The 27,623-nt window shown below is 41.2% G+C and overlaps 1 protein-coding gene across 2 annotated transcripts in view; it reads right to left on the bottom strand.

Moving 5' to 3' along the window:
* SEC24D (SEC24 homolog D, COPII coat complex component) overlaps positions 1-21,612 on the bottom strand; it is a 37,019-nt gene extending 15,407 nt beyond the window's left edge. Inside the window, exons 1-7 of one of the 2 annotated variants that reach the window (XM_062494018.1) lie at positions 21,453-21,612; positions 20,453-20,579; positions 18,900-19,048; positions 17,275-17,547; positions 16,407-16,528; positions 13,652-13,763; positions 12,243-12,370 (exon numbers count right to left, since the gene is read on the bottom strand). In XM_062494018.1, the coding sequence (XP_062350002.1) occupies positions 12,243-12,370; positions 13,652-13,763; positions 16,407-16,528; positions 17,275-17,547; positions 18,900-19,048; positions 20,453-20,579; positions 21,453-21,591 (1,050 nt within the window). In that variant the 5' untranslated portion in view covers positions 21,592-21,612. Of the gene's footprint in view, positions 1-12,242; positions 12,371-13,651; positions 13,764-16,406; positions 16,529-17,274; positions 17,561-18,899; positions 19,049-20,452; positions 20,580-21,452 lie in introns of both variants that reach the window. The other variant, XM_062494017.1, reaches the window with a different exon arrangement.
* Between the last annotated feature and the right edge of the window lie 6,011 nt (positions 21,613-27,623).

The raw sequence follows: 27,623 nt of genomic DNA, 5'->3' as shown, positions 1-27,623 counted from the left end.
ATGCCAGCTGGCAAATATCAGGGGCATTTTGCAGACATGAAAGCTTTGGCCATGAAACTTGCTCATCAGCCACAAAGGCTTAATAAGGTTTAAAAGTTCTGGGTTTTGTTCATTACTTGGCAATTTTCTGATTATCATTCTTCTGTATTAGTTTAATGAGACCTGGATCTGGTTTACAGTTAATATTATCATAACATCTGACCTGACAGGGGAAAAAAACAAGACTAAATCAACTCCTGATACATTTATACACACTGATTCTGTAACTTCAACCTTGGTTTGATATATTTAATATTTAATATCCAAGAAAAATGACTCTCCAAAACGTTCACATTTTGGTATATCAAAATTACGACTTTTACATGAAAGGCATAAACAAGAACAATTAAAAAATAAATGCCATGAAGTTCAGAGCCCAATCTACATTCTTACATACACGTAATAAATTACCTTCTTGAAGACAAAAAAATAAAGAGGGGGGGGGAAAAAAAGAAAAAGCCAAGAAATAAGCCAACTAAAAATTTATGTGACAGAACTAAGAAGTTTGTCCAACAAAGAAATTTTTTTAAAGCAGCCCTATTTGTCTCCTTACCGATTTATTATTTGGAATTTAAAAAAAAAATAAATGGAATTTACATCTTGGTGTTTTCTTTGACACTTCAGAATATCATATCAGTAATTAAAACATTTAATGAAAAAGCTACCTGCATGATAACAGCAGAAAAACTCAAACCAAAAGCATCCAAAATCCACTTCTTGATGAGAACACCACAGTTGTGAAAGAAACTTCATCTCCAAAAAGCTGCAAATCTTGCAGTGCATTGCACTGTAGAACCAGATATCCCACCACCCCATCATGAGAAAGGAATTTCTATTTCTGTGTGTAAACTGCTATTGCACTTCCAAACATCAAAGTCATTTCTGTCAGGGTAAAATAACTTCTAAAAAAAGCAAATTTCTGTGGCAATGTACAAAGGTAAGTAATACTGTGCATGCAAAAAGTCCTGAATTTAAATTAAGGATACATAAAAGCAGAACAGTTTGGGGAAAAAAAAAAAAAGTGATACTGAATGGCAAAGTCTTGTTTGGTGTGCTCCACTCTCTGTAGATGTCACTGTACACCAGAAGGAAAAGCAGAGATCTCTCTTCACTGAAATCAGTGACAAACTCTCATATCAGCAGAGGAATGGGGTCAAATTTAAAAAGAGTTTTTAATTTTGGAGGGTTTTGCATTGTTTGTAAGTAAAGACAATACTCCTGTTTCTTTTGCCTTTTCACCTACAAAGTATTAACATTTTCTTTCTCTCTTGTCTCAGAAAGAATCAGTTTTGCTGGGAAGGCACAACACTGTAATTTCAGGTTAAAGCAAAGGAGGATTGGGCAGGAGATGGAAAATGCTGCAAGGGACCCGCACAAGCTTTAAATCTCAGGAACCTTGAGGCCCCACTGAAGTAGAAGCCTTGAGAGTTGATCTGATAAACCATAACTTAACCCCAAATATAGCTGCAATAAGAGGAGTTTTATTTTGGAAATATTTCAGCAAGATCATCTCTCAGGAGTCAGAAAAATATCACAAAGCAGCAGACAGACATTGATGGAACAGCTCCAAGATAAAACACATCCATAAAAAATTCCAAAGGGACTGTAACCTGCACTTTTAAGTCTGAGAAAGCTGAATTTCTACTGCTTGCAATAAGAATGAAGTTCTGACACACTCCTGAGGGTGATGCCTGCAAACTATCACCATATTCATATTGTAGGATCTGGACCACAGCTGCAATTTTTAAGTGTAGGAGTAAGAACTGTGCTAAAGCTCCAGATCATCATGGCACATCTCTGGGAAAGCATGTAAAGACAAGAATTGTAAGTGAGAGATCCTCTGGAGAGCACGAGAGGCACATACAGATTCTGAAGAAAATGAGCCATTTCTCAGACAACAAAATAAACAGATCAGTGTCTCTGTGACACCCTTACAGTGTAAGCAGTTCCTCTAGAGTTGTTACTGACAGCTACATTGATGCAAATCTAGTCACTAAAATACTGCTATGAAAATTTCAAGATAGACTATAAAACATAACTTTCTAATGAACAAAGGAGAAGGCTTTGTCCAAGCGTGGCACCACTGCCCCAGGAAAATGTTGTGTTTAATTAGTACAGTAAAAAGATGACAAAAAACTCCACTATAATCAAAGAGAATTCTGAAATACAAGACTGATGTTTTTGGAAAAAAAATTAGGTCATGAACCAAAGTGTCTCTGTTTCCTAGCACTGTTTAAGGGGTTTGTTTTCCTTTTTTTCTACCATCATAGATTGCTTTTGAGAAAGATTAACCAGTCTACAAATAATCCCTTGGCTTTGAGTTGCTTTACTGAGTCACATTAAAACGTCAAGAAAGCATTTCCCTTTCTGATCTTCCCACTGCATTTTGTAAGAAGCCATTCTCTCTGAAGGCATGAGTTATTTTGCCTATCCTTGATTTTCAGATGTTCAGCATGCTCAGGCTCCTCAGCTGATGACTTGGGCCAGTTTGGATTATCTCCTCTGCAAGGTTCACAACAGGTTCAACTATTTTCTGTACCACGCTTCTTTCCCATTGATTTCCTTGCTTGCTTGCAAGGCTAAAGCATCACCCATGTGATGCAGAGTCTCCTGGCTCTAGCCTGGTTTTCACAGACCACATAAAAAGGCCAAAAACATGTTCAAACCTCCTTGTTCAAAGTCCCAGTCCTCCAGGCCCAGGATGCACACTCCCCTGCATACCCAGCACTGCAAAACACACCATGGCATGGTAGCTGAATTTCAAGAGGACAATGCATGTGGGATATGATCCAGTGTGTAGGAAAAAAACCCAGAAAACTATTTATCAGCTTCTGTGTATCATACTTCAGCCTAACCCTGAAATCCTTACTCAGCATTCCCTTTTTAAGGAGAATATTGCAATTAACTGAACAGAGTTGGCAGCACGAAGAGTATAAATACACACTGCACTCTACTCAACATGAGAAGAAGGATTTGTAAAAGTCTGAGGACTGGGGGAAAGGGGGGAATACATGTAATAACAACAGCATGTTGATGTAGAAAAATTCCAAAATTAGTCAGCTTACTTCTCTAGAGCTTCTGTATCATGCAGGTGAGAGAAGGAGAGGGGAAAAAAAAAGGACAAAAGTTCATTATCCATGGTCGAGAGAGGCATCCCAAGTTCTGCTGGGTGATGCTGGGTGGGAGTCCCAAGCCTTAGCAGGGCAGTGCTCTGCAGCACCTCTCAGCTCTGCAGTGCTGAGTGCTCTCTGCATGCAGGGACAGGCTGTATCTGGAGACAAGGCCAGCAGCCGGGATTAACTGATGACAGAAGCGGGAGCGGGAAACTGGCTAATCAAGAAATGGTGCTGTACAACACACTTCCACAATGTTAGCACTTAAAACCCATCAGCTCTCAGCTCAGTCCACCCTCAACCCAAAAGGAGCGAGAACTGCTGCAGAGGCACAAAGCCAAGGGAAGAACAAGGGCCAGACAAAACTGCCCCAGGACAGCTCTGTTATTGCTGTTAGCACCCCCGAGGGTGATAAGCACGTGTTAAATCACAAGGCAGGGCTGAGGTTGAGGGCTGTACCTATCCACAGAACCATTTCCCACCTTATCGGTATCACAGGTGGTCCAGCACTGCAGGCCTTGTCTGAGATTCTTAGGCAGGATTGTTACACTAGCTGTAAAACCACTGAAAAGTGAGACAGGCAAGGTTTAAAAAGCTTCCTTAGAAAAATGGTAAGTAGTAATTAGAAGGCTTCCCATTTACTGGTAGAAAGATTTTCACATTGAAATTAAAGTTGGATTTTCAGTGACAGGATCTCAGTCTGGCTTATTTTACAAAACCAAACAGAACTCTTTTTAAAGACACCTCACTCAGGTATGATTTCTGTTTTTGTGCAAATCACCGCAGGAGAGTTCTAGAGGATCTTCAAAAGGGCAGACTGAATTTAGGCATGAAATACTGATTTCTGGACAGGCCCAGTCTCTTACTGTATGGTGCTGTTTGATTTACCAGGGTAAGTTTATTCTCTCATAATTTTTTTAAGATAAGTAAATAAATGATAAACCAAACACCACAGTTTAAAACACGCACAGCCTGTAAAATACAAACATAATGGATTACTTGGCACATGAATTCTGTTTTAACAAGTCCAAGACCATTCAATGCAAACAAAGCTGTGACCATTTCTATATCCTCAGGACAGGCAATAAAGCAACACTCCAAAGAGTGTCCATGGAACAAGCAGCTCTGGGTTTAGAGAACAACTATTTCAGTCTACACATCAATCTACGTGTGCTATAGTGATCTCTGAAGCAACACTCTCCTAGATCAAATTCTGTTCCAAAACAAAAAACCAAAAAACCAAAACCCCACACTGGATTTCAGATCCATTTTGGCCTGCTGGGCTATCAGCAACTTTAGGGACCAACTAGCTGTTGGGAATTTTTCTTTTTATACACACACACATATATAGGTGGATAGACAGATGTGTGTCCATATACATAATGTATCTTATGAGCATATGAGAGAAAAACAAAAAAGCAATTGCTGACCTGATATCATGCATGAAAATCTAATGAGTGGAAGGTTTTATTCCTTCTCAAAACCAGAGCTTTCTCTTTTGTTAGAAGGCATTTCTTTGACAGACTGTTCATGTTTGCATTCCTGAGAACTTCCACAACAGGAACCGTCTGTTTGCTACTTTTGTTGCCAAACATACTAAAGAAATAAAACTTTAGTTAGAAAAAAAGCATAGAAATGTTTAGGAGTATCTTAATTAGAGATGGAAAGAAAAGTTCTGCTTATTATTCTTTCCTGGACAATATTTATTATGTGAACATACCTCTAAGGCTACTTAATTTATTTCCACTGAAATCACAAAGAGCTGGGCACAGTCAAAGCATCATGCTGCATTCCCAAGCCAACTAGAGCTAGCCAATTGCCACAGGAGAACTTAGAAAGCACAAGGAGAATTTTTGCTATGTGAACAAAAAGCAGCTCTGAACAGCTTCACCTCTGTAGCAAGGACATTTAGGATGGGTTTAATACCCTTTATAAAAAAGTCATGTCCTTTCAGTAGTTTTGAAGGTCAGTAGTAAAACTAACTGTTACTTCACAAATACCACATCAGGTCAGAATGTTCCCACTCTGAGCCTCTCTTCCATCAACACTTATGCTACTACAATAGCTGGGATGCTTCAAACAGACTCGAGAACTTTCAAACATTAATAATATTTCTATGTGACTTACAACCACTCTCCTCTCTTCTATCAGCACAGCTGAGTGTCACAGCTGTGTGGAATTGAGATAGGGCGGTGTGCTGCTTTGGGCTGGGGTACAGTTAGTTTTCCTCACAGTGCCTGGAACGGGGCTGTGTTTTGGATATGTGCTGAACACAAGGATGATGACAGAGAGATGTTTCTGTTCATGCTGAGCTGGGCTCACCCAAGGCCAAGGCCTTTCCTGCTTTCCACACTGCCACGCTGTGAGGAGACTGAGAGGAGACCCAGCCAGCAGAGCTGACCCCAACTGGCCAAAGGAATATTCCAGACCTATGGCCTCATGGTCAGTATATACACTGGGGGGAAGAACAAGGAATGGGGGACACCTGGAATGATGATGTTTGTCTTACCAAGGCACCGTTGCTGTGATGGGGCCCTGCTCTCCTGGGGATGGCTGAACACATGGCTGCCCATGGGAAGTGTGAACTAATTCCTTGTTTTGCTTTGCTGGTGTGCATGGCTTTTGCTTTCCCTATTAATCTTTGTCTCAAGGCATGAGTTTTTCAGCTTTTACGCTTCCCACTCTCTCCCCAGTGCCACTGCTGGGGCAATGGGTGAGCAGCTGCCTGTGGTAAAACCATGACATGAGGAAAGCAATCCTGTGAAGGACTCAGACCTGCTCTGACCTGTCAGACCTGTGCCTCTACTAAGCAAGCACACAACGTCCATGTAGTAACACACTTTACATGATGGCATCCCAAATACACTGCATACTATGCACAGATAAATAAAGTATGCGTAAACTCGAAATGCGACAAAAACTCCAGTTTAAAAAGCAAAATACAAACCTTTCCTCTGGAACTTACTCAATACCAGTGTGTTCTGACTCTGAAATTTCCAAGTGACAGATCAATAGGCCAAGTGATGTTTAACCTGAGTGTCATTTTTGTTGGCAAAACAAATTATCAGTATTACTGGCCAGCTAATTAAATGGATATAACTATTATTTATTCCCCTTTTATACGTACTGCTGCTTAGTTTAATTTTTCTTCTGCTATTACAATTCTGAAGGACAGTCCAGCCTCTGACTTTCAGGAACTCTGATTACAATACAAGATTATATAAACATCATGTGTTCAAGTCACTGTCCTCATCTCTATCAGAATTACATCCTTACCATAACAACAGTGGTGCAGGGACCAAATACAGAAGTACTTTAAAGGGTACATATTAGGATTATTTGTTGATGTACACTAAAAACCAAAAGACAGAAGAAAGAAAATGAGAAAATGTGCTTCAATTAGAAGAAGCTGTGCTGCTAAAGCCATTGCTAAACCTGCCTCTGAATGCTCATTCTAAGTACAGAGTGCAGTTACAGGCTAACAAACAACTTTCTCCTTGATGAGGAAGCCTTGGGAAGCAATCCAATTCCAGATTTACTACCAAGTGCAGGCTAGCACAGGGCATGCTCCATCAAAAAGGTCTCATCTAATACAGGATTTATTCACCTCTAAATTAGGCATTGTGAAAGCAAGCTTATAGGCACTGGCCTCCAGAGTAGTATAATACTTTCTGAGTGAAGCGCCTACAGATGCTTTGGAGTTCTGGGCCCTCCACACAATGAATGGCAGAGTCTGGCACCTCAGAGGAGTTTAGCAAAATCCCCAGACATCATTCCGCCACCAGGTAGCTGAATAAATTAAGATAAAACAGCTTTGACAGAGCAACAATGATTGCCCTGCTCCAAGCAGACTCAAAACTATAAGCCTAAAGCCTCAGTTCTCTCCCAAATGAGAGCACCAACAAGGATGCATTGGAAACGATTTTAATACCTGGAAAGTGTGTGTTTAGGCTCACACCAGCATGATATACAGCAACATGTATTAAGATACACCACATATGCTGGGATTCTACTCCCACCATGTTTTAGAACAAAACACAACAACCCAAAGACATTTACAAAATTATTCCTTGCTGGATCTTGGACAATACAGACATCAGAACACACAAAATAATCCAGACAGCAGCAAGGCAGTGTCAACAGCAGCTCTTCCAGAACCTTTTCCTCAAACCAGTTCCTTAAAACTGTCATCTTACTAGCATTATGGACAATTTTACTGTCTAAGTCTGTTCTTGTGCAGGGACACCTGTCCTGACAGAGACATGTCCTGATTTCTGCCAAGTCAGCCACCATGCAGATAAGCATGACCTTATTGATATAATGTAGCCCTTTTGAAGGAATAATCCTTCATGCTCTGCTCCCACCTTCTGTGCAGTAACAGCCTCCTGTAAATAAGTAACCAAATTTAAAGAAAAAAAAAAAGGAAAGCCCCAAATGATGGCTTTTTACAGCGGTTAAGCATTATCAGCAAGCACCTCTGTTCTTCAGAGCCATCTTATTAACACATTCCTAATACAAAGGAGCCCTCAGCAGGATGTTCAGTTGGAATAACTTCATCTTGCAGACTAAGCATTCCTCACTCTCCTCAAACCAAAGTTTTGCACAACCACAAAACTGCTAATGAATGTGCGTGTCCATCCAAACATGTGCTTCAAACTACAGCCACAGTCTGCCTGCCCTGCTCACTAGCTGTAAAATCAGGGACAACAGAACCTGGGGCCCATGGAGTCCTAAGCAGATGGGAAGGGCATGAGGACTTCCCTAAAACAAAAACTACACTGATAACACTGGATCACATTTTTAGTTACCCACCTCCCTTGATTTTTAACTGCTGCCAACCTTGCAACTCCATCTAGGAATTCTTACTATCATCTCTGTAAAAATCATGGCTTTTCAAACAGCTCAGGCTCATCAAATTTCACTATTCTGAAAAGGTAAAATGGCTTTTAGCTCATGAACCAGCATTTCTGAGATGCTCTCTTAACCTCAGTTAATTAACTGAGGAGAAAATCAAAGTAAAGTATTAGATTCCCACCAATAAATATTTCTAAAAGCCAATAAATTTAAACAAATAGCAAAGAACATGGCAGAGAACAATGACACAAAACTACTAAGGAGCAAAGAAGGCAACAATTTAGGTATTTTAAATATCTAAAGCTAGAGATAATTATTTTGAATTGTTTATATTGGATTTTAAAACATGAAATGCTCTTTTAACTAACTTTTGATAGCAAGTAGTATTAATGCTAAATCAAGATCATATGGTTTACTCAGGCTCTGGAAACATTCATCCATCTCCAAAACAAATTCATGTAGGGCTTGGTCTGGGATGATAACTGTGAGAGCTAGTTTATTTTTATAGACTGTTGCTAAAGCACTGGTGGACTAAAAATAAGTTCTGTCAAACAATGATACCATACTCTCAATCTATAACAAACAAATACTTTCCATAGATCATCCAAATCAGGAGAGTGAAAATGAACTGTTATTTTTGAGAAATAATAAATAGGGACTTGGAAAGATAAGATTGTGAATTTTTTAGTGCTTTTAAGACACTGGCAGAGGAGGGAAGGCATGAATGTTTCAACAGTCTTTGTTTCCAATGATAAATAGTGCACAGGCAATGCTCACTAGTTTATGATTTTCTAGATGGGCTGCAGGTTTTTTGCAGCAACCTCTGAAAGACCTTTTGCCCTCTACAGATTTCCCCCTGCTAACTTTCAGCTTGAGGGCTTTTCTGAATAAATCCATTTCACTTGCCTTTCTGAGCCTCAGTGCCAAGTGCTGCTACCTCACCTGTTCTTGGGGCATCAAACACAACCCTACAACCATCTTTGTCCAGCAGAGTGGTACCCACTCTGCTTATGCCTTAAATTTGCTCTCATGTGTAATTCAACTTTTCTGAAGTAAAGTCTCATTTGTGACCCTATTCTCAGTGTGACCAGTGACTATCTCAGTTTTAATTATGGCTTCTCTACAATGCTTTCATTGTGCAGCTTTACCAAGTTACATTTTTCTTCTTTCTCACCGCAGGGGCAAACCCTGTTTGTTTGGGGGTTCACTTGTAACACATTATACTTACTCAAAGAAATGCATGAGATCCTTTCATTTATCATCCTTTTATTTACCAACATCATGATTTCACTTTCTGTTATTTTCTCCTACAGAGATAATCTGTACCCTATTCTTTACTCAAAGTGGAGGTGTTTGCTGTACACCTCTTCAAAAGACATCCCTGTTCAATTTTTTGAAATTTTTTTTGTTCCTGACAATTTTTTCTCAGATATTAGCTAAAATAAATAAATAAAAAAATTCACTTTGTATGTTAATATTCCCACTTCACTTTTGGAGGCAGGACACCAGTCCCTCTATGCAGACATTCCACTTGGCCAAAAAGAACCCACAGTGACTAATGAACTTAAATCTGCCTTTCACACTTTCTGAATGCCCAAATTACCTTTTCCCCTTTGAAAAACTTGGCAACTGCAAGTGTGAGAATAATGTCAAGTTACCAGATCAAAACCTTTTAGTTGAAAGTCCCCAGGATCTTTTATCTCCATCTCCTCTTGTATCCTTAGTCCAAGGAAGCAAATCTCCAAAACTCAATTTCCAGTTGAGTTACTGTCTCCATGAAGGCATCAGACAGTTTATTTTCTAAAAAAAAAATTCTATTACATTTACAAGTCATCCACCCAAAGGGTGACAATATTCAATTAAGAAAGAGAGCAAGGTCTGTACAACTGGGCTCTCCCTTTCATACATGTCCTTAATTCTGCCACTCCCAGAAGACTTAGCTATTTCTCTTGTTTCTTAACTGAATTTTTTATGCAGTTATTGTGTACAACATTTTACATTTCTGTTTATCAAGAAATAAAGAAATTAAGACAGATTTTCACCTTGTAACGCAATAGCATGTGATGAACATCACTTGCAGACACTGTTAAAAGGTACTCTGTCTAAAGTAGGGTGGATATTCTGAAACAAAGAACCTTGTGTGCCTTGCAGTCACCAGTTTCAGGCAGAACATACCATACTAGGAAGTTCAGAAACACGAATAAGCCCCTGAATGTATTTTATCTCTATAAAAAGCCCAGTTCTTTCAAATTAAGCGGCTTTTCAAAATTAAAGTAGTTATAAATCCCATATGGAAGACCATTTTTATTAGGATATCTTAAGAGTAAGATCTTATTTTTGGCTGCAGCAGTGAAGACAAAGGGCACAGGCAAGACATGGAAAAACTGCCTCAGCAAAACTGCCCAGCTCTTCCCACTCTAACACTATCTCCTTAGTTCTTACAATTTTACCAAGCTGTAATTGTTCTGACTAAAATTTTCCACACTGGGCTTTTGCCAACTTTGAGAGACATTTTTCAGGCTCCTCCAAAAGAGAGGTTAGGGAAAAACACACTGCTCTTTATAGATTAATGTGCCCCACTGACCTTTGCAACAGCTCGAGAGTACCAACACTTCACAACGAGTGGGTCATCGAGCACATCTTCTTGCCAGCCCCAGGAAAACCCCCCTGAACTTGGCCAAGCACAAATGTTTGGACATAGTGCAAATTTATGTAAGCAGAAGAGATTTAGATTTTAGCAACTCATTGTTCAACCTGTCCAAACACAATGCAGGAGACAGGGAAGCCACGTGTGGGAAACATAAAGGACTAGAGGCAGAATCTGGGTGCAAGATGCACAAATGAACAGCCAACATCTAAGTGGCACCTGGGCACAGAAACTGGGATCAAGGGTGGTAAAGAGCAAAGGTTGGCTGATAAAGTTAAGGGGTGGAGAAGCAAAACAAGAGATTCATCAAGGAGAAAATACAGGGGGAGGCAACAAGCCAAGTGTGCGCATTTCCCTCAAGAACTGGAATGAAACCCGAAGTTGCTGTCTAGCAGACAAATAGCGAGACCTTGTATCTACAGAGCCATCAGTAATACATCCCATCTCCCTGTGGACCACAGAGAAGATAACTACAATCTACCCTGCTAAAATAATATTCTCAATTCAAACTACAGAGGTCTGCTGGATTGGAAGTTATCCATCCTGATAAAGAGCAACATCTGCTTTTTTCCACCATATATTAAAAAAAAAAAAAACTACCAAGAATTTATAAGCAATAAAACAAAGTGAAAGAAAAATCAGACTGCACAACCAAGCACTGAATGTCTTGGCAATTTTAATTAGGCTTTCCTGTGCAGGCAGTTTATGAGGAGTTTTTGAAGACACAATCACATACTACAACTTTCATGAAATCCCTGGTTTTTTTCCCGTGACACAGCACTCTGGAGTAAATCAACGTAGGATATGAAAAGGAAACGCATTCTGCAGATCTCGCAGGATTTAGAAGCTGAAGGATTCTGGAGCAATGAAGATGAAGACCAAGCAAGATAATCCCAAAGATGATATAGCTTGAAAAATGGATTTATCCCTGCCACTGACAGAATCCTCTGAGAGTTCTGGAAAACCTGGGTAATTGTTTTAAGACCAGAGAATACTGCAGAAAAAATATGCAAAAGAACTAAGGATATGTTGTGAGTACGGAGAGTCATTAGAGATGGCTATGTGACAAAAGGCTAGTGCCTTCAAATGAGTGCTAAAAATGGTTGGTTAAGTTTCTTTTCTTTCTATGGCTCAGCTCATGCATGTAGAAAACCCAATTATCTTCTTGGTCTGTTGTGAAATTAAATTATATTGTAAAGACCCCAATGGAAAAATGTCCCTCTTCAAATCTAACTCCCCACATCTTAAAATTATCTTCATACAGTTTGTGGTCATCCTATTTTAATACCTTTGCCTAAAACTACACAGTTCCAGCAGAGAAAGCAACTGACAAAGCTGGCATGAACTAGAGGCAGTTGGGAAACACCAGGAATCCAAAGGAGTCATCACTCCTGTACCTTTTCCAAATGAAAACTTGCGTCCTCTGAAGTTACACCATGACCCAAGCCCACCTCAGTGGGCTTCTGCCTCTTCTTCACAGTCGTACCAATTCAGGGTCTGAGCTGAAGCACCCTCCCCACCAAGCTGATCACAGAAGAAGCAGTCTGCAATAACTTGGAGGCAGAGCACTGATACTCAGTGTGCCCTACCTCGTCAGGTGGCACAGCAGCAAAGGGCTGGATGACAGCTGCCAGGGGCACGCGGGCCTGCTTGGCCATGTCGGAAGTCACTGGGAAGCAGTAGGTCGTGCAGCGGATGTAGCGGGGGCTGGCGTGGCCTGCGAAGCAACAGAGCACAGTCAAAGGCTGCCAGATGGAACCTGCCCACCCAGCACAGAGCAGAAAAATCACAACACCACAAAGCAACAAGTGCACGTGCCACATTTAATACACGCTTCCTTCTCCTCCCATGCAGGCTTCTGCCCGTCTTTCCTCTTTATAACCCAGCCCACTGCCCCTCCCTCTGGTTACATCTTTGCTTTCTGAGTATAAAGCAGAGATTTAAACACAATAAGAATAAACCAACAATTACTTGCAAGAAGAAGCTCAGTAGAGATTACTTTCAAACATCCCATATCTAGGATCTTAGAAGAAAATATGGATGATATCCCAGTGGACATGTCAACACTGTATGAAAAGGAATGAAGCAGACTGGCATCTACTTTAAGACCGCTCTAATGAGCTACCTCTGATTTTGAAAACCTATACTGCAAAATACAGGGTGTAGAAGTCACCACCAAGAGGACACCCAGCTCAATTCCCTCAAACAGAAATTGCTGTGTGTTGCAGACAAGAGCACTGAAAGGAGTTCAGGAATCAGCTTCCTGATGCTCCCTTGGTAACCAACAAACTGCAGCTCTGCTCAGTTTCTTGAAAGGAATTGACTGGATCACCAGAACAGATTTATCCCATTCTTAGATAATGCCAAAAAATCTTGGTGTGTCTGTACATTTTATACAGTTTATCTCAGCACTGATAAATTACTGTTGGGCTGAATAACACCATCAGTTTAACCTGTACTAAAATACTGAGCCTGTTGTCAAGAGCAGCATGTGTAAGATTGTACTTCCAAGCTCCAGGCAGAAGCAAAGGCAGCTAAATTTTTCCTTTGGCCAGCGTACATCAACTAGACAGCTTGCACACTGCCCCTATCTCTTGAATAGAAATTCCTATCTTAAATGCTAACAGTGCTAGTCTAGTCTTACTGCCTCTTCTACTGTCCACCTTTTAAATTTCCAGAGTAATCCAAAAAGGATTTTCAACTTGAAATGTAACACCTTCAAGAATTTCCAGTGAAAAAGCAAAGTTGTCTCAACTACCCATATTCTTTGAAAGGCCAGGAAGAGTAGAGAAGGTGTTAAGCCAAGGTGTAAGAACTAAACTTCCACTTCCCTCCTCCCCCCTTTTTGTCCTGTTCCAAGAAGTTTGCAATTTCACGTCCAATTTAGAACAAATACCATCATTTTCAGATGAGAAATTTGACAATTGAGTCTCTGTTTTATGTAATGATATTAGATTTTCCCTTGAAAGACTCCCAAAGCAGTGACAAGGACAGTTACCTTGGTCCTGGATCACACAGTTGGTGGTGACAAGGGGAGGAACCTGTCCTCTTGTGTTTGTGGCATAGACTTGGCCTCCCCTGGCAGCTTTATCATTTTCAATTACTTGAATCTAATGAATAAGAAGCAAGAACAGTATGAGGAAGGTAAGTCAAGCATTCAGCTACACTCATGAACAGGCTAAGACCTACACTAAATAAAACTCTGATGAAGCCTAATTTATAGCAATTTACAATATAATGTCATGAAATGTTCATGCAGCTGACTTTGCTATCCAGATTCCTTTCCCATACACTGCTCCCCGTTACTTCTGCACAATCACTCATACTGGTTTAAGTCTGGCACTTTTCAGGATAAAACCAAAGCTCGATAAAGCTGTATTTTGTTCCACACCAGAACTTGAATCACTGATACCATCATTCCTCCTGTTCCCTCAGCAATCTGGTTTAGAGTGTGGCCAAACAGTTGTGGGAAGCAAGAGGAACCAGACAGGGAATTTCTGAAACTGGCTTTGCCACTGCTGCTGATAGCTCATGGAATTGTGCCTTTACATTGCACATCAACTTCTAATAATTGCTAGGGAACTTCAGAAGCCTCTGTTGGAAAGCAAACAGAAGAAAAACTAAATTACTTGCATAGAGTTTACTGATCAATGTCCAAGTGGTATTTCATAATACACTGAAAACAGTCTGGGGCCTATAACTTTTTGTACTGCAATTTAAATACACAAGACATCCTTCAGAGAGCTTGTTAGATCTTCTGCTTGATTACTTTTCCCTGCCTCCTTGGCTTGTATACCTGCAGCTAACTCCTGCATTAGAAGGAAAAGGGTTTAAAAGGTTCATTGGCTGAAGAAAGCAAACCACTCTGAGACTTAGCTCTGCAAAGGGTCAATGTGCTACAGGACTCCGCAGCTGACTGACTTAAATTTATCATTTTTCTTGAGAATAATTGTTGACAAAATCCAGATGCGTTTTCATAGATGTTGTCAGAGTACGTATCAACCTCTAACATATGTAAGAGAAATATAAATCAGCAATGGCTACAGATAAGAAATCAATTTATCTGGCAACACTACTATAATTATATAAGGTAAATATAACAACAGCAACACACATGGTCATACTTATTCCTCATTCTGAATTAGCTTTTTGTCCTCTACAGACATTGACCCAGATCATGTTCCTTTCCACATTCATTCTGATCCTCTCTGTAAGGCTTAAACAAACCTTTTAACCTATTTTAACATGGCTGTTGTAGTCAAGGCTGTTTATGCTGTGTGCATAATTGAAACAAGACATCAGCCCATGTTTCCATGCCAGACCTTCTTCTCACCCTGCCCTTTTTTTTAAAATTATACAAGATCATTTTATCCCTCTAATGTAAAAAGCACTGCACTGAAACACTAGGAATGACTGACTTAAGGGCATCTGTTATTTATACAGACACTTGATTCGGGAGGTTTTTTTACACAATGCTTTTCAGTTAAAAATTGCCTTTAACGAGGCAATTGCAGTTGTTACATTAACCCCTAAGGGATTATCAACAAGTGTATTTCCAAAGTTTGGGGGGGGTGTATCAAATTTGTCACTGGGTAAAAAAAAAAATCTTTCCTAGAAGGACACAAGAATACCCTAATTTAAAGAAGACAGTGTGAGACTTTTGCAAAAGTTTTTCCTGTACAGCAAACCTGCCTCAGCAAGAAGCGTAAGATTCCTTCACCCAGACTAGCCTGCTGTGTGGTGGTGAAAACATTTTTTTTAAAGTACAAAGTTCTAGGTTGAAGCTGCTTCAAGAATTCTGTCTCTCTGAGGACCTTCTGGTCTGTCCAGATGATTACCAAAACCACTCTAAGTGTGGGCACCAGAACAACTTCTCCATGAGTTTAGCACACTATTGCTTTTTATTTCCAGCTGTTTCCAGTAAAGAAGCTAAATGCTGCCTGTGCCTGACCAGCCCTGACCAGAAAGTAGTTTTCAAACCTTGTTTTCTCTAGCACCATCCAAGGAAGAGACACTTTCCCACCAGTGCACGTTCAACAGCTGAGCCTCTTCAGCCAGCATGAAGCTTAAGCATCAGGTATATTCCAGGCTACTGAAATCTTTACAAGGCTGCAGCAACTGGAAGGATGGCTCAAGGAAATAATTCTGGTTGCCTGAGAAACTCTTGAAATCAAAATGTGAAGTGGCTTCTGAGTTCTCTGTGACTTCTAAGAGTTGCTAGGACTGCACTTCAGAGTTCATGTACCTGTATTGTGTGCAAATCCTACTTCTGGTTATCTGTTACTAAGTTCAAGCTTCAAACTTTCCAGGTGAAAAGGAAATGTGATAAGCTGCAGTGAACACAAGTAGTTCTTCTGTACTGGTCACTATCTCATTAAGAATCCTGCTGAGAATTGCTAGTGAAGTATTTCCTATAAAGTACTTGGGACACACTCAAGTATGAGCGTCCCATGTTACACAGAGTTATAAAGCATCTTCAGTAATCAAACTAATTTCATAAGTTAATTGATCTTCAGTAATCAAACTAATTTCATACACTAATTGATCCAAAACTGACAGCACGGAGTCCAAAACTGCATTAATTAGAAACTGCAAGAACTAGAACATATGTTGAAAGCCAAACCATCTAAGTGCCCATGGATGTTATGAAAAACCTCGCCAGCTAAAACGAACACAATGTTAGCACTGTCATTCCTTTATCTCAAATGCAGCAGGAAGTTATGTTCATAAAAAATTAGAGCCACATTACTTACTGGGCTTGGAATAGAGTCAGGATCAAGCTTCTTCTGTGGTGGGCCTGAGAGCTGTGCTGGGCCACCAGGCAAAGCACCAGGATACGACAGTTGGGATGCTGCCATCTGAGGACCATAGTTTGCTGCAGAGTTACAAATGACAGCTCATTTAAAGTATTTAAGTTCCAGTATCAATGCTTAGCATCCACTTCTGCCACGCAATTAATTTTTACTTGGCTAAGCACAACTCCTCCTTCCCCTCTGTTTTCAGCAACTAAAAGAAATGGGTTTCTGTCGTTCAGTTTGGCTTTGGTTTGTGTTTTTAAAAACTAAGAACACCAGATGTGACAACTTTGGCTCCAAAGTTTTCAGGTTTATATCAAGTAGGACAGTTAGTAGAGATTACCACAGCTGCTCATGCCAGGCCATTACCTCAGTGAGAATCTCTCCACTAACATCAGTCAGTGCAAACTGATACCATTAGCTGGATTTTTGTATCCAGTTGCAATCCATTATTGCTACAGAAAGACATTTTTTAAAGCTGCTTATGACAGTACTACATGACAGAAAGCAGCCTATACTTTTACAGAGTGTAAGAAAAACTCTTTCCCATATGTTGTGCCTTGACCAATTACTAACCATTACTTCTGTTTCTGATCCAAATTAATCTCCATTTTTCTTGCTACAGTCTCAACAGAGTGCTAAACTTGTGAGCAAAAGCAGAGCCTGTCTCAAGTGTACTGACTGACAGTGCACATCTTTCCCTCCTACGGAAAGGGAATTAACATTTTACTTTCCCCAGCCAGCTGAAGATTCAGCAAAGAACGGACACAGTTCCACAGTGCCTGCACACTTTCTTTCCAATCACGTAACAAACATCCTTCCCTACCTTGCTGAGGAGGATATCCAGGCCCCGGAGGCTGTCCCGGAAGGTGTTGCAAGTTAGGATTTGGAGAGGCAGGTCCAGGGATTCCACCCTGCCTGGCCATAGGAGGCAATGCAGGCTGAGCACAAAGGCCATTAGCATTATTTGCTGGTGGAGGAGGCAGCTGTGGTGCAGGAGGCAAACCCATCTGCTGCTGGGTTGGGGGCAGCAGTCGTGGGCCCTGGAAAGCTGCCGGATGCCCGGGAGGCACGCAGGAGCTCGGAGCAGTGCCAGGACCTGAGCAAGAAACCATGTCAGGTGAGTGAGAAATGATAACCTACCAAACCTGTGTCAAAGGTGCTCTGGTTCTGCTCAAGACATGTCTATAACATAGAGGCAACACTGGATCCCATACTGACAGTGCTGCCTTATGGGACTCCATGTGTCTGTTCATATGACAAATAGTGTTTAAGTCTCAGTTGATTCAGTCAGTTTATTTCTTTTGGCTCTATTTTCAAGAAAACCCTGCAGCTGGGGTAGATGAGCAAAGAGTGAGAGGAGCCAGAGTTTGACAGTACTTCACTAGAACACATGTACATCACCCTGCTTTCAAAATACTACTTCATTTCAGAATGTGAAGCAACATGCTTTTTGCTCAAGAATCAATTTCTCTTATGTAGCATGTTTTTGTTCATCTGCTATCTGTATTTCACCATTACAGGTTTGATGGAAAATAAATCCACTTGATACTAGAAGATGAAATGTGGGAATTATTTTGTACACACTGGCAAAGAACTGTTTGTTGTTTATAAGATCCAGATTCCAATTCGAATTAAGAGGACCCTGAGAACAGAGGTTTTTTGAGACTTAAAATCTGTAAACACTTGTTGCTTTACAAAACTTATATTTGTCAGATTTTCCCCCAAAGACAAAGTACTTTTAAAGAGAGCTACAAGAACAACCAATATTAGGTTTGAAGCTAAAGAAGCAATGTGTTCGTATACAAACACTGAAATACATTTTCTGTCACATATGTTAAGTGAAAGAAGTCTTTACATGCAAAACACAAGGCTCCCAGCACTGAATGAGAACATTTTATTTTACATACCTGTCTTAAAATCCTTTATATAATATATTTTGCATAATTAAAATATGTATCAGCTTTTGTGGCTAGAAGTAATTTATATGGAAGCATCACACAATCGCATTTTTATGGCTTAGGTTTGAGACGGTGTAACAACAAAATAAACACAGATGAATTAAGATTAAAACCCAAAAATGTTTAAACAAAAAAAAAGAAAACAGACTTGTTACAAGGGAAATGGTAAAAAGCTGAGAAAAATTAATCCCTGTCTCCGTATTATTGGTCATGCCTTGGCTATTACTGACACATTCACCAAGTAATTTGACAAATGACTGATGGGATATCCAAATTTTATGGAAGGTTTGTCAAACATCAATTCAGCATTAACCCAACACTACTGATTTAAGGAACTGCATGAGAAAAAACTCTGAAGAACTTAAGCCAATGATGGCAGTCAAAGGTCTCATTTTCTGTTTATACTGAAGTTCACTAAGTTTCTAATTATCATAACCCTGATGCTTTAACAGAGAAAAAGTCAATAATATACTCTGATAAACCCCATTACCATAGCTATTTATCTGCATGCTGTTGAGCTGGTCAGCAAGTTGTGCTGTAGAGGAAGCAGGTGCAGTATTTGGGAAAGCTGCTTGGGACTGATGACTGTAGGGAGGATAGGAAGGTCCTGTGTTACCTGGAGGTGGAGGGCCTTGAAACCTAAAGGAAAAAAAAACAAAACAGTGGAGTTATGCAAAAAAACTACATCAACCAACCATAACTCTCAAAGATCTCATACCTCCTCAAGGTGATGCTGAAACAATTAATTAGGACAAAACCCTAATGGAGTATGCCCACATTCTGCTCAGAAAATGTATACTCGTATTAAAATACACAAAGGACAGAGTTTTCACACCCATTTCATAAAAACAGGCAGTCCGTGTTTGTTTGCACACTTGTTAGAAATGAAGCAGAGTGCCATGGCAAAGTGAGAGCAGCAAGAACTGTAAGCCTGGAGATTAAGAAACATAAGCTTCTGAATATTTCACAGCACTCCATCCCCTTTCCAAGCTTATAAAGGAAGATTCCCTACCAGGGATGGGTGAAGAATATGAGAAAAATCTGTGAAGAGAAGAAAAGGAAGTGAGACACTGTTGAGGAGTTCTCTGTAGTTCAGGATAAAAGAAGATGCAGGTAGAGAAAAACTTCATGATTATCAGATATGGAAAACATGAATACAAGAAAAATAGCTAAAGAAAAGAAAGCAGTAACACACACATGGCTTACAAAGGTATTTTCTACTCAGCTATCTCACTCTGGTAAAATAAGATCTCAGGCTATGTCCCAGAGACAATCAATACCAATTCTCCTGTGACATCTTGTAAAACTGAGGATGGGCTCAGCTATTTCAGGAGAAGTAGAATTCACTTTAATTGAAATGTTCATCTGGATACTTCCTGGCCTAGAACAACAGCCCTGATCAAATTTGGAGGGAAAAAAAAAAAAAATCAAGACCAGGTGAAGAACAGGAGATGTGCAGCTCTCAGGGAAGTTATTGGAAGCCATGGAAGAGAATCCATATTTTGCTAGGTCATGTCTACCCGACTCTATTCACTTTGTTTTTTCATCTTCAGGACAACCACCACTTCTCACTACCCGTGAGTAAATCATCTTGAACAATTAATGACCACTCTTTTTGGGTCCTCCTTCCCACAGTAAAAGCTTCTCTATTTTGACATGAAATAACTACACAAAAACTAAGGAGCACAGAAGCAGATTAAGATTACATGCAACCACAGAAGAATGTTGCTAACTGGTGTCAGGTTCACTAAAACTGAAGAAGCTATGGGTACACAAACTAATTTTGCCACTCCTGGGAGGTGTGGAAAATAACTACAATTTAACAGAATTAAATAAAAGAGCTGATTATTGACTCACTTCACCTGCAACACAAATACTGTGTAATAAAAGCTTGGCTATCCCCTCACACAATCTTTTTTCAAAGACTTCTTTCTATAGCTTTCACCTGTCCCTGTTTTCTCCCCTTCCAATTCCTGTCTCCTCCACAGAGAGGTAACAGAAGTCAAACAGCTCAGATGTCAGGTATTAAACCTTTCCAGTCACCTGTGTGGTTGCTGTCCTGGTGTACCAGACCCATTCTGGAAACTGCTCTGGCTGAATTGCTGTGCACCAGGTGGTGGAGGCCCGACAGGAGCTGGAGATCCAAAAGGCACACTTGATTTTGACACACCTGCAAAGGATTAAGCACTTCAGTGTAAAACCCTGTAAGAAAGAACAAGATGGACAAGAACAGCAGGTGTGCAGCTCTGCTCTAGCATTAAGAGTAACAGCTCTGAGTCACCCTGCTTAAGCAGAGGTGCTGGACCACAGGTCCCTTCCAATCTCGGTGATTCTGCTGGAAAGCACGCATTTCTGGTCAGTTATAAGAGCAGATATGAAAAACTAAGAGAGAACAAAAAGGAAACAAATAACAGTTCATAACTTTCCAGCAAAGAACCCAAGAGGGACAGTAAGAAAAAGCAATGAACAAACAGACATTGCAATTTCCAGTTTGGGGCAGTGATAATTCCCTATCACCCAGCTATATTTCAAGGCAGAAACAAGAGGTCCCTTTGATTTCAGAGACCAAGGTAAGAATGAAAACTTAAAATTACTTTTTAAAATATAAGCAAAAAGAGCTTCCATATGTAGAACCCACTCTCCTGTACTGGAAATGGTTCATGATTCAGATCTACTATCGTGACCATGAAGAAACTGTGATTTACACTGAATGAACAGCATTTCAAACTGTATTTCTTGAACTATTTTCTCTTTACAGTACTCTAACATAAAAAAATTATCTGGTATGGAAACCAGTGTTTTCCCCAAGTATTCTAGCAAGTCAATTACCAGAAGCACTTCTAGCAGAATTCTGACTATATTCAGCATTTGATTAGAGTAACACAACTCCTGCTGTCTTCAACAAGTTTTAGAGAAACTGGGTAAAACTTTTTTCTATTTCCTGTCACAGTATCAGTGTAAAACTCACAAAAGGTAGAAAGAGACATAAAACACCACTACAGAAAAGCAGACTCTGAAAATAAATTTTAAGACAAAATAATACCTGGTTGAGGTGCTGAATATGAGGAGTTAGGGTCCCCATAATGCCCATAATGAACTGAAGAACTGGGTGGTCCAAAACCTCCTATTCCTGGCTGTGACTGAGAATATGGAGGAGCTGCAACATAACCTTGTTGACTCATGATGGCAATTTTCTCATTCCAAGTATTGCTTCCTCTTCAGGAATCTGAAGAAAGGAAAATGACACCTGCTACTCTTTGTCACTCAAAAGGGCGTGAATTGTACTCCCTCCCAAAAAAAGACAAAAGACACATTTGAAGGCAAAAAATGCCCTGAAAGTCAGGGGCGAACATTGTTTTTTCTTGATAGTTTAGTTTCCTCAGCATTACCACACACTGCATTTAAATGGGATCCACCTCTCCCAAGCCCACAGAGAGAACTGCAAGCAATGGACGTGTAGATGGAAAAAACTCTGAAAAGAAAGTCCCAAACTATTATTTTTACTGGGTGAGCCTTGACTTCAAGTACATGTGGAAAGTCCGCTGTGAATCCTGCTTCCCCAAACACCAGCCATCCTTAAAGAACACAAAACACACTGAAAAATCAGGAAAAGCAGACTGACCAGAACAGAAAACTCCCCCTAGCAAATCCTTCTCCTGTGCTAGCACACCTTATTTTAGAGGAGGTGTGGAATACATCACCAGTTTTCCACCAAACCTTCTGCATCAACCCCACTCCAAGCAAGTGATGGAAGATTGCTTGCTTTTCATGATGGTGAAACAGAGAATGAAGAACAGGATAGAGAGAGTTCCTAATTCTGGTTGTCTTCTGTATTACTGGCACAGGCCTGAGAGGTCTTTTTACTCCCAAACTCCACAGTGTGCCAAAATTGAGCACAAGATATTCCATAAGGGAGAGCTGAGGCAGCATGGCCCCAACAGCACTCTGTTGCCCTTGCTCTTATCAGGCATCTTCTCCCCTAAGTTTCACATCCTGATCCTGTTGTTGTTAAATAAATGAAACAAGCAAACCCCAGAATCTGATAGAAAGCAATTCAGAAAGAGTTTTCTAATGATGGGAGCATTCACAAGATATGGAGTTTCTTTCTCGTAGTCAGATTTTATTTAACAGGATGGAATAGCATTTTAGAAAACTTTCAGGAAAGAGTGTCCTGGTAACTGCCATCATTTTTAGAAGAAGAAAATCTGAAGAATCTTGCACTGCCAAACCATATGATGGTATTTCACCAGACTAGTTGTCAGATATAGTGCCACTGCCACCAAGGGATCTGAAAAGTTACCAAAGTTCTACACTCTGCAGCCTTGATAACAACCTTCCTCTTTTCCACGTGACAACTTCTATTTTGATAGCAGATTGAATTTAACAGTAACAGAATTTCACTCTATTGAGGCCCAAATTAAACTGTTATGAGAAATGCTGAGGACCCAAACCCTGAACAAGCATTTACTACTCCCCTAGAATCCAAAGCACATAAGCCAGGCATCTCCAAAGAATTACACAACATAAATTAGCATTTCAGGTATTAAATGTTCATTTGAAATAGCTTTGCCAGCCACCTGTACTTCACATTCCTAAGATCAAGCTGTGGAGTCATCTTTATACATGGAAACAGGATAAAAATCAAACACAAATTGTGCTCCAGAAGCACACACAAAGGCACCTTGAAATTACAACTCTGAGAACACATACATAAATTTATGCTGCACTGGCTCATGTCAGTAGAGAAAAGTCACCCCTACCAGAAAGCCCATTCCTAGGTTCCCCAAATTAAAAAGATACCTCTGAAGAAAAAAAACTCAACATGATCCATATGAGACAAGAAATCACTCTGATCTGTGTACAGGGCCTGGCCCTCCCCACACTCTTCAATGTAGCACAAGATTTCTCAGCTGCAGTAGTTAACTGCTTCCAGGGGTTAATCCTATGGAGTTTCCACCTATTTTTTAGTTAACAAGGTAAACACAGGGAGAAGAAAGAAAAATGTTTAATCAGAGGCTTGGTGCTGCCAGCTGTACCTTCTTCCCTCTTCCCCCCTCCATCAGAAAAGACGTGGCACTGAGAGCTTTAGTTGCTCCAAAAGACACTAAATTAGCACTAAATCACCTACATACCAGCACAGACATATATATATATATATATAATATTTATACAAAGGGAGAGATTTTCACTTAGAGGCAGCTGCAACAACAAACACCTTAAGATGCAAGAGCATTCAGAGGAAATTACTTCCTCCACAGCTTACTCACACAAAAAAAAAAAAATAAAAAAATCTTGCCACGTCAAACTTGCCACAGACAGTACAAACACACAGAGGTTGTGCTGAAGTGAGAGAGGAGCTCCAACCACATACAAAATAATACAAGTTTTTCGAACACAGTTCCAAATTCTATTTAGCACCAAGGAAATTTAATCTCTTCTCAGGATAGGTGTATATATACCAACTATCACAAGTTAGTGTATTAAGGCTGCCTGAAGAAATACAAGCATTTCAGAAATGACACCGTGGGGGAGGGTGTGGATGCACCACCACACCATGAAGAGTTCACACACAAGGTCACGAAAACTTTTATCTCCCTGTCTCAGCACCAATTTACCTTAGAACCCCTAACCTGGGGAACACCACCAGTACCGAGGAACAGCTGCAGAATTTAACTGACCCCTATTACAGAATAAACTGTCACCTTTTTTCAGGGAATCGCTGCACCTATGCAAGGCTCTGCCGTCTCTGTGAAGATGCAAAAGTTAGCTACGTGCTCAGAAGCAGGACAACAGAAACAGAATCGGGCTCGAGTCCTTGGCTCCCTGAAGGAGAAGCACTAACTTTGTATTTCTCCGGAGACGCCGCGCTCCCCGACACGTCACCGAGGCAGAGGTGCTGTGCCTCCCCCGGGCTCGCCGCCGTGTCCATCTGGCCACCAACCTCGGGGGTGCGCGACACCTCCGCGGACACACGGAGCGGAGCACCGCTGCACGCACACACCGAATGCGATACACCACGCACGTACCAAAGGCTGCTTCTTCCAACACTGTCGACTACGCTACGAAAGCCAAACCTACATTTCCCCCCATCCACCGCCAAGCCTGCAAAGCTTTCCTACGCTTTTTTATGCGCCTCTTAACTTTTCCATCCCCATCGCCTACGAGTTTTAAGCCGCCGTAAGCTCTCAGCAGGTCCGGCCCCGCGCTCGGAGCCGCCGCCCGCCCCGCGGCGGTACCCGATGGTGCCCGGGCTCGGCGCTGCTGAGGGCGGTCGGAGCCCCGCGCCGAGCCGTGCCGTGCCCAGCCGAGCCGTGCCGAGCCCAGCCGAGCCGAGCCGAGCCGAGCCGAGCCGAGCCGAGCCGAGCCGAGCCGTGCTCTCAGCCGGGGGCGCCCGCCGGGACCGTTACCTGCGGCCGCGCGCCCGCCGCCTCACGCGTCCGAGTGCCACGTCTGAGGCGGCCCCGCGCGGACCGCGCCTGCGCAGTGCGGGCGGCGAGGCCGCGCCCGCGGCCGGGCCGTGCCCTGCCGGGCGGGGGCGAAGGGCGGCCCGGGCCGCTCGGGCCGGGACCGCGCTCCCTGTGGCGCCGGGGAACGCGTCCCGCTCCGAGCGCGGAGCTGCCGTACAAAAGGGATACTTTTTACGCCTCGTTATATGCTCGATAAACAGAATCGCGGGATGAATTGGGCTGGGAAAGACCTCTGAGGTGGTCGGGTCCCACCTGTGACCGAGCGCCACCACGTCAACTAAACAAAGTCCCTCGGTGCCACGTCCGGGCTGTCCTGAAACGCCTCCAGGGATCGTGACTCCCCCGCCTCCCCGGCCGGCCCATTCCAATGTCTAATTATCCATTCTATGAGAAATTCTTCCTAGTGTCCAACCTAAACCTACCCTGGAGCAGCTTGAGACTCTGTTCTCTCATCCTGTCACCCGCTGCCTGGTCCACGATGTGTATATGCATATTTACAACTACATTTTACACGTATTTATCTTGCGTATCTGTATGTAAAATTACGCCACCTGAATATTGACAATGAAATATAATGCTGGTACTTTACCTGTTTGCTTACTCCGGTTTTAATTACTGTTCAAGTGCATTTAAAAATGCTGCCTTGGTTACAGGATAGGTAATATTTTCCTAATTAACGAAGTAGAAACATGGGAGTAACATGAGAGAGATTGGAAGTAACATGAGGAAGATGTATTTGTAAAGGTACTTTTCTTTCCAATCACAAATAAACATTAATTGTGTTAAAGTAAAAAGAAGGAAACTGGCAGATTAAAAAACCCAATCACTCAATCGCAGAATCACAGAATATCCTGAATTGGAAGGGACCCACAAGGAAGATCAAAATCCAGCTCCTGGTCCTGCGCAGGACAGCCCCAAGAATCACACTGCAACAAGATGTGTAACTCACGTGCACCTGGAATTCAGGCTCCAGAGACTTTCTTATCCTTGTTCTATAACCTTCATAAGCCTTTTGAGTGTACTCAACTCTTTCACCTAGAGCTATAGCTCAGTAATGGCTGTGACCTCAAAACAAACTGTCCAAAGCATTCATTACTGTACAAAAGAATTCTGAAAAAAACCTCCAGTGCCTTCAAAACAGATGTCAAAAAGAAGATACGCAGTGGCATCCTTTACATGACAGGCTCACCAGAAACCTCAACAAGCAAAGTAGGCAAGAACAAGACTTGGCCTGTCTTATTCTTGCTAACCAGAGCTGGGTTCACCACTAAGTAATACCAGCTGGTTTTCTCCATGTTATCGGAGCCAATACTGATGGATATGTCAGGGAAACTCTAAAACCTTTCAAATCTCTCCCGATTGTCTAATCAGAATGGAAAATGTCGTCCCCGAGGTGACAAGCATCGGTTAAACTGGATGTGGTTCTGGCTGCAGGGTATCGTTGACTCTTTCATAAGCAGGATGCAAACCAATGCCTGTCATCATTGCTGTGCTATACTTTCACCCCCCATCCCTATCTCTTTTCCTGGTTGTACAGACACACTAAAGTTATGCAAAACTCTTCTGAAATATCATGCCACTGAGGAAAATAACAGGTTTAAGTTTGGACATTCCCTGTTTTGCCAGGGAGTCAGGCATCCACTGTCCCATAAGTCCTGCTGTATCTCGCTCTGAGCTATTAACAGCAAGCAGCTGTGGATAACTCAGCACCGAGGAACCGTGCACTTACTTGGCCACTGAATACTTACTATCAGATTTCTCCTCCCTGAAATCAGCTCCAGTGAAACCAACACATGAGATCAGCAAAAGATAGCAAGGAGAAGCCATGGCATTGGCAGTTCTTCCCTTAATTCTGGCCCACTCTGGAAATGGATCAAGATGCCTCTATTTTTCGAGGATGCTCGTGTTGTCCTTTAGCCTGGCACGCTGAGACAAAAGGCATGCAGCATGTCACAGTCTGGATGTTTGGAAGCTACAAGTAGGATTTATCTACCGTTTTCACCTAGAACATTAAAAGTAATTTAAGGTTTTCAATTTCAGACACGTGGAAACATCATTAAAGATTAAAGCGTGTTTATTGGTCTGGAAAGTAATTTCACAAAAATAAGAATGCAGGATTGTTAAACTATTATAAGTAATTTTATAAAATCATCTTAATTAAACTGTACCGTAAAATCTGAGAATCAGACTGGTTTGTTCTCAATTGTTATCAGCAATGATGACCTTGCAGGTTAAATTACATTTCTTAACAGAATCAATTAAGTTGGCAAAATGTATCCTGTAGTTGTAGGTATGCAATGCTGCTGAAAATGAATGTGATTTCATACATTTCAGACCTAATTTGGAGTAGTATACAGACTCTAGAGAAGGCTAGCTGAAATCTTTCAGCAACCATTATTAAATATTTTTTTTTAGTTATTAACATTTTTCAAATAATTTGAGATTGGACTGTTCCCAGAAATTACTACTGCAGGTCTATAAAAGCCCCCACTGAACAAACCTTGTGGACCTCCTGTCTCCATCTCATAGCACATCCCATTAAGATAACATGTGTGTGATTCCAGGAAACCTAAATCCCATCCTAAGCTTTTCAGTTCCTGGATGTCCTTACAATACAGTCTTGCTACAAGGGGCCCAGAAGAATGACAACAAACCTTTCTCTAGGGGAAGATGTGGGCAATATTTGGCATGTTCTTTAAAGAAAAGACTATTTAATCACAAGGAATAGTTCATGAAACCCCAAGGAT

The sequence above is a fragment of the Cinclus cinclus genome, chromosome 5 (genome assembly GCF_963662255.1).
Source record: "Cinclus cinclus chromosome 5, bCinCin1.1, whole genome shotgun sequence".
Classification (NCBI taxonomy): Eukaryota; Metazoa; Chordata; class Aves; order Passeriformes; family Cinclidae; genus Cinclus; species Cinclus cinclus.
The sequence above is the reverse complement of the archived record's forward strand: the minus strand, read 5'-3'. Positions and strand labels throughout refer to the sequence as shown.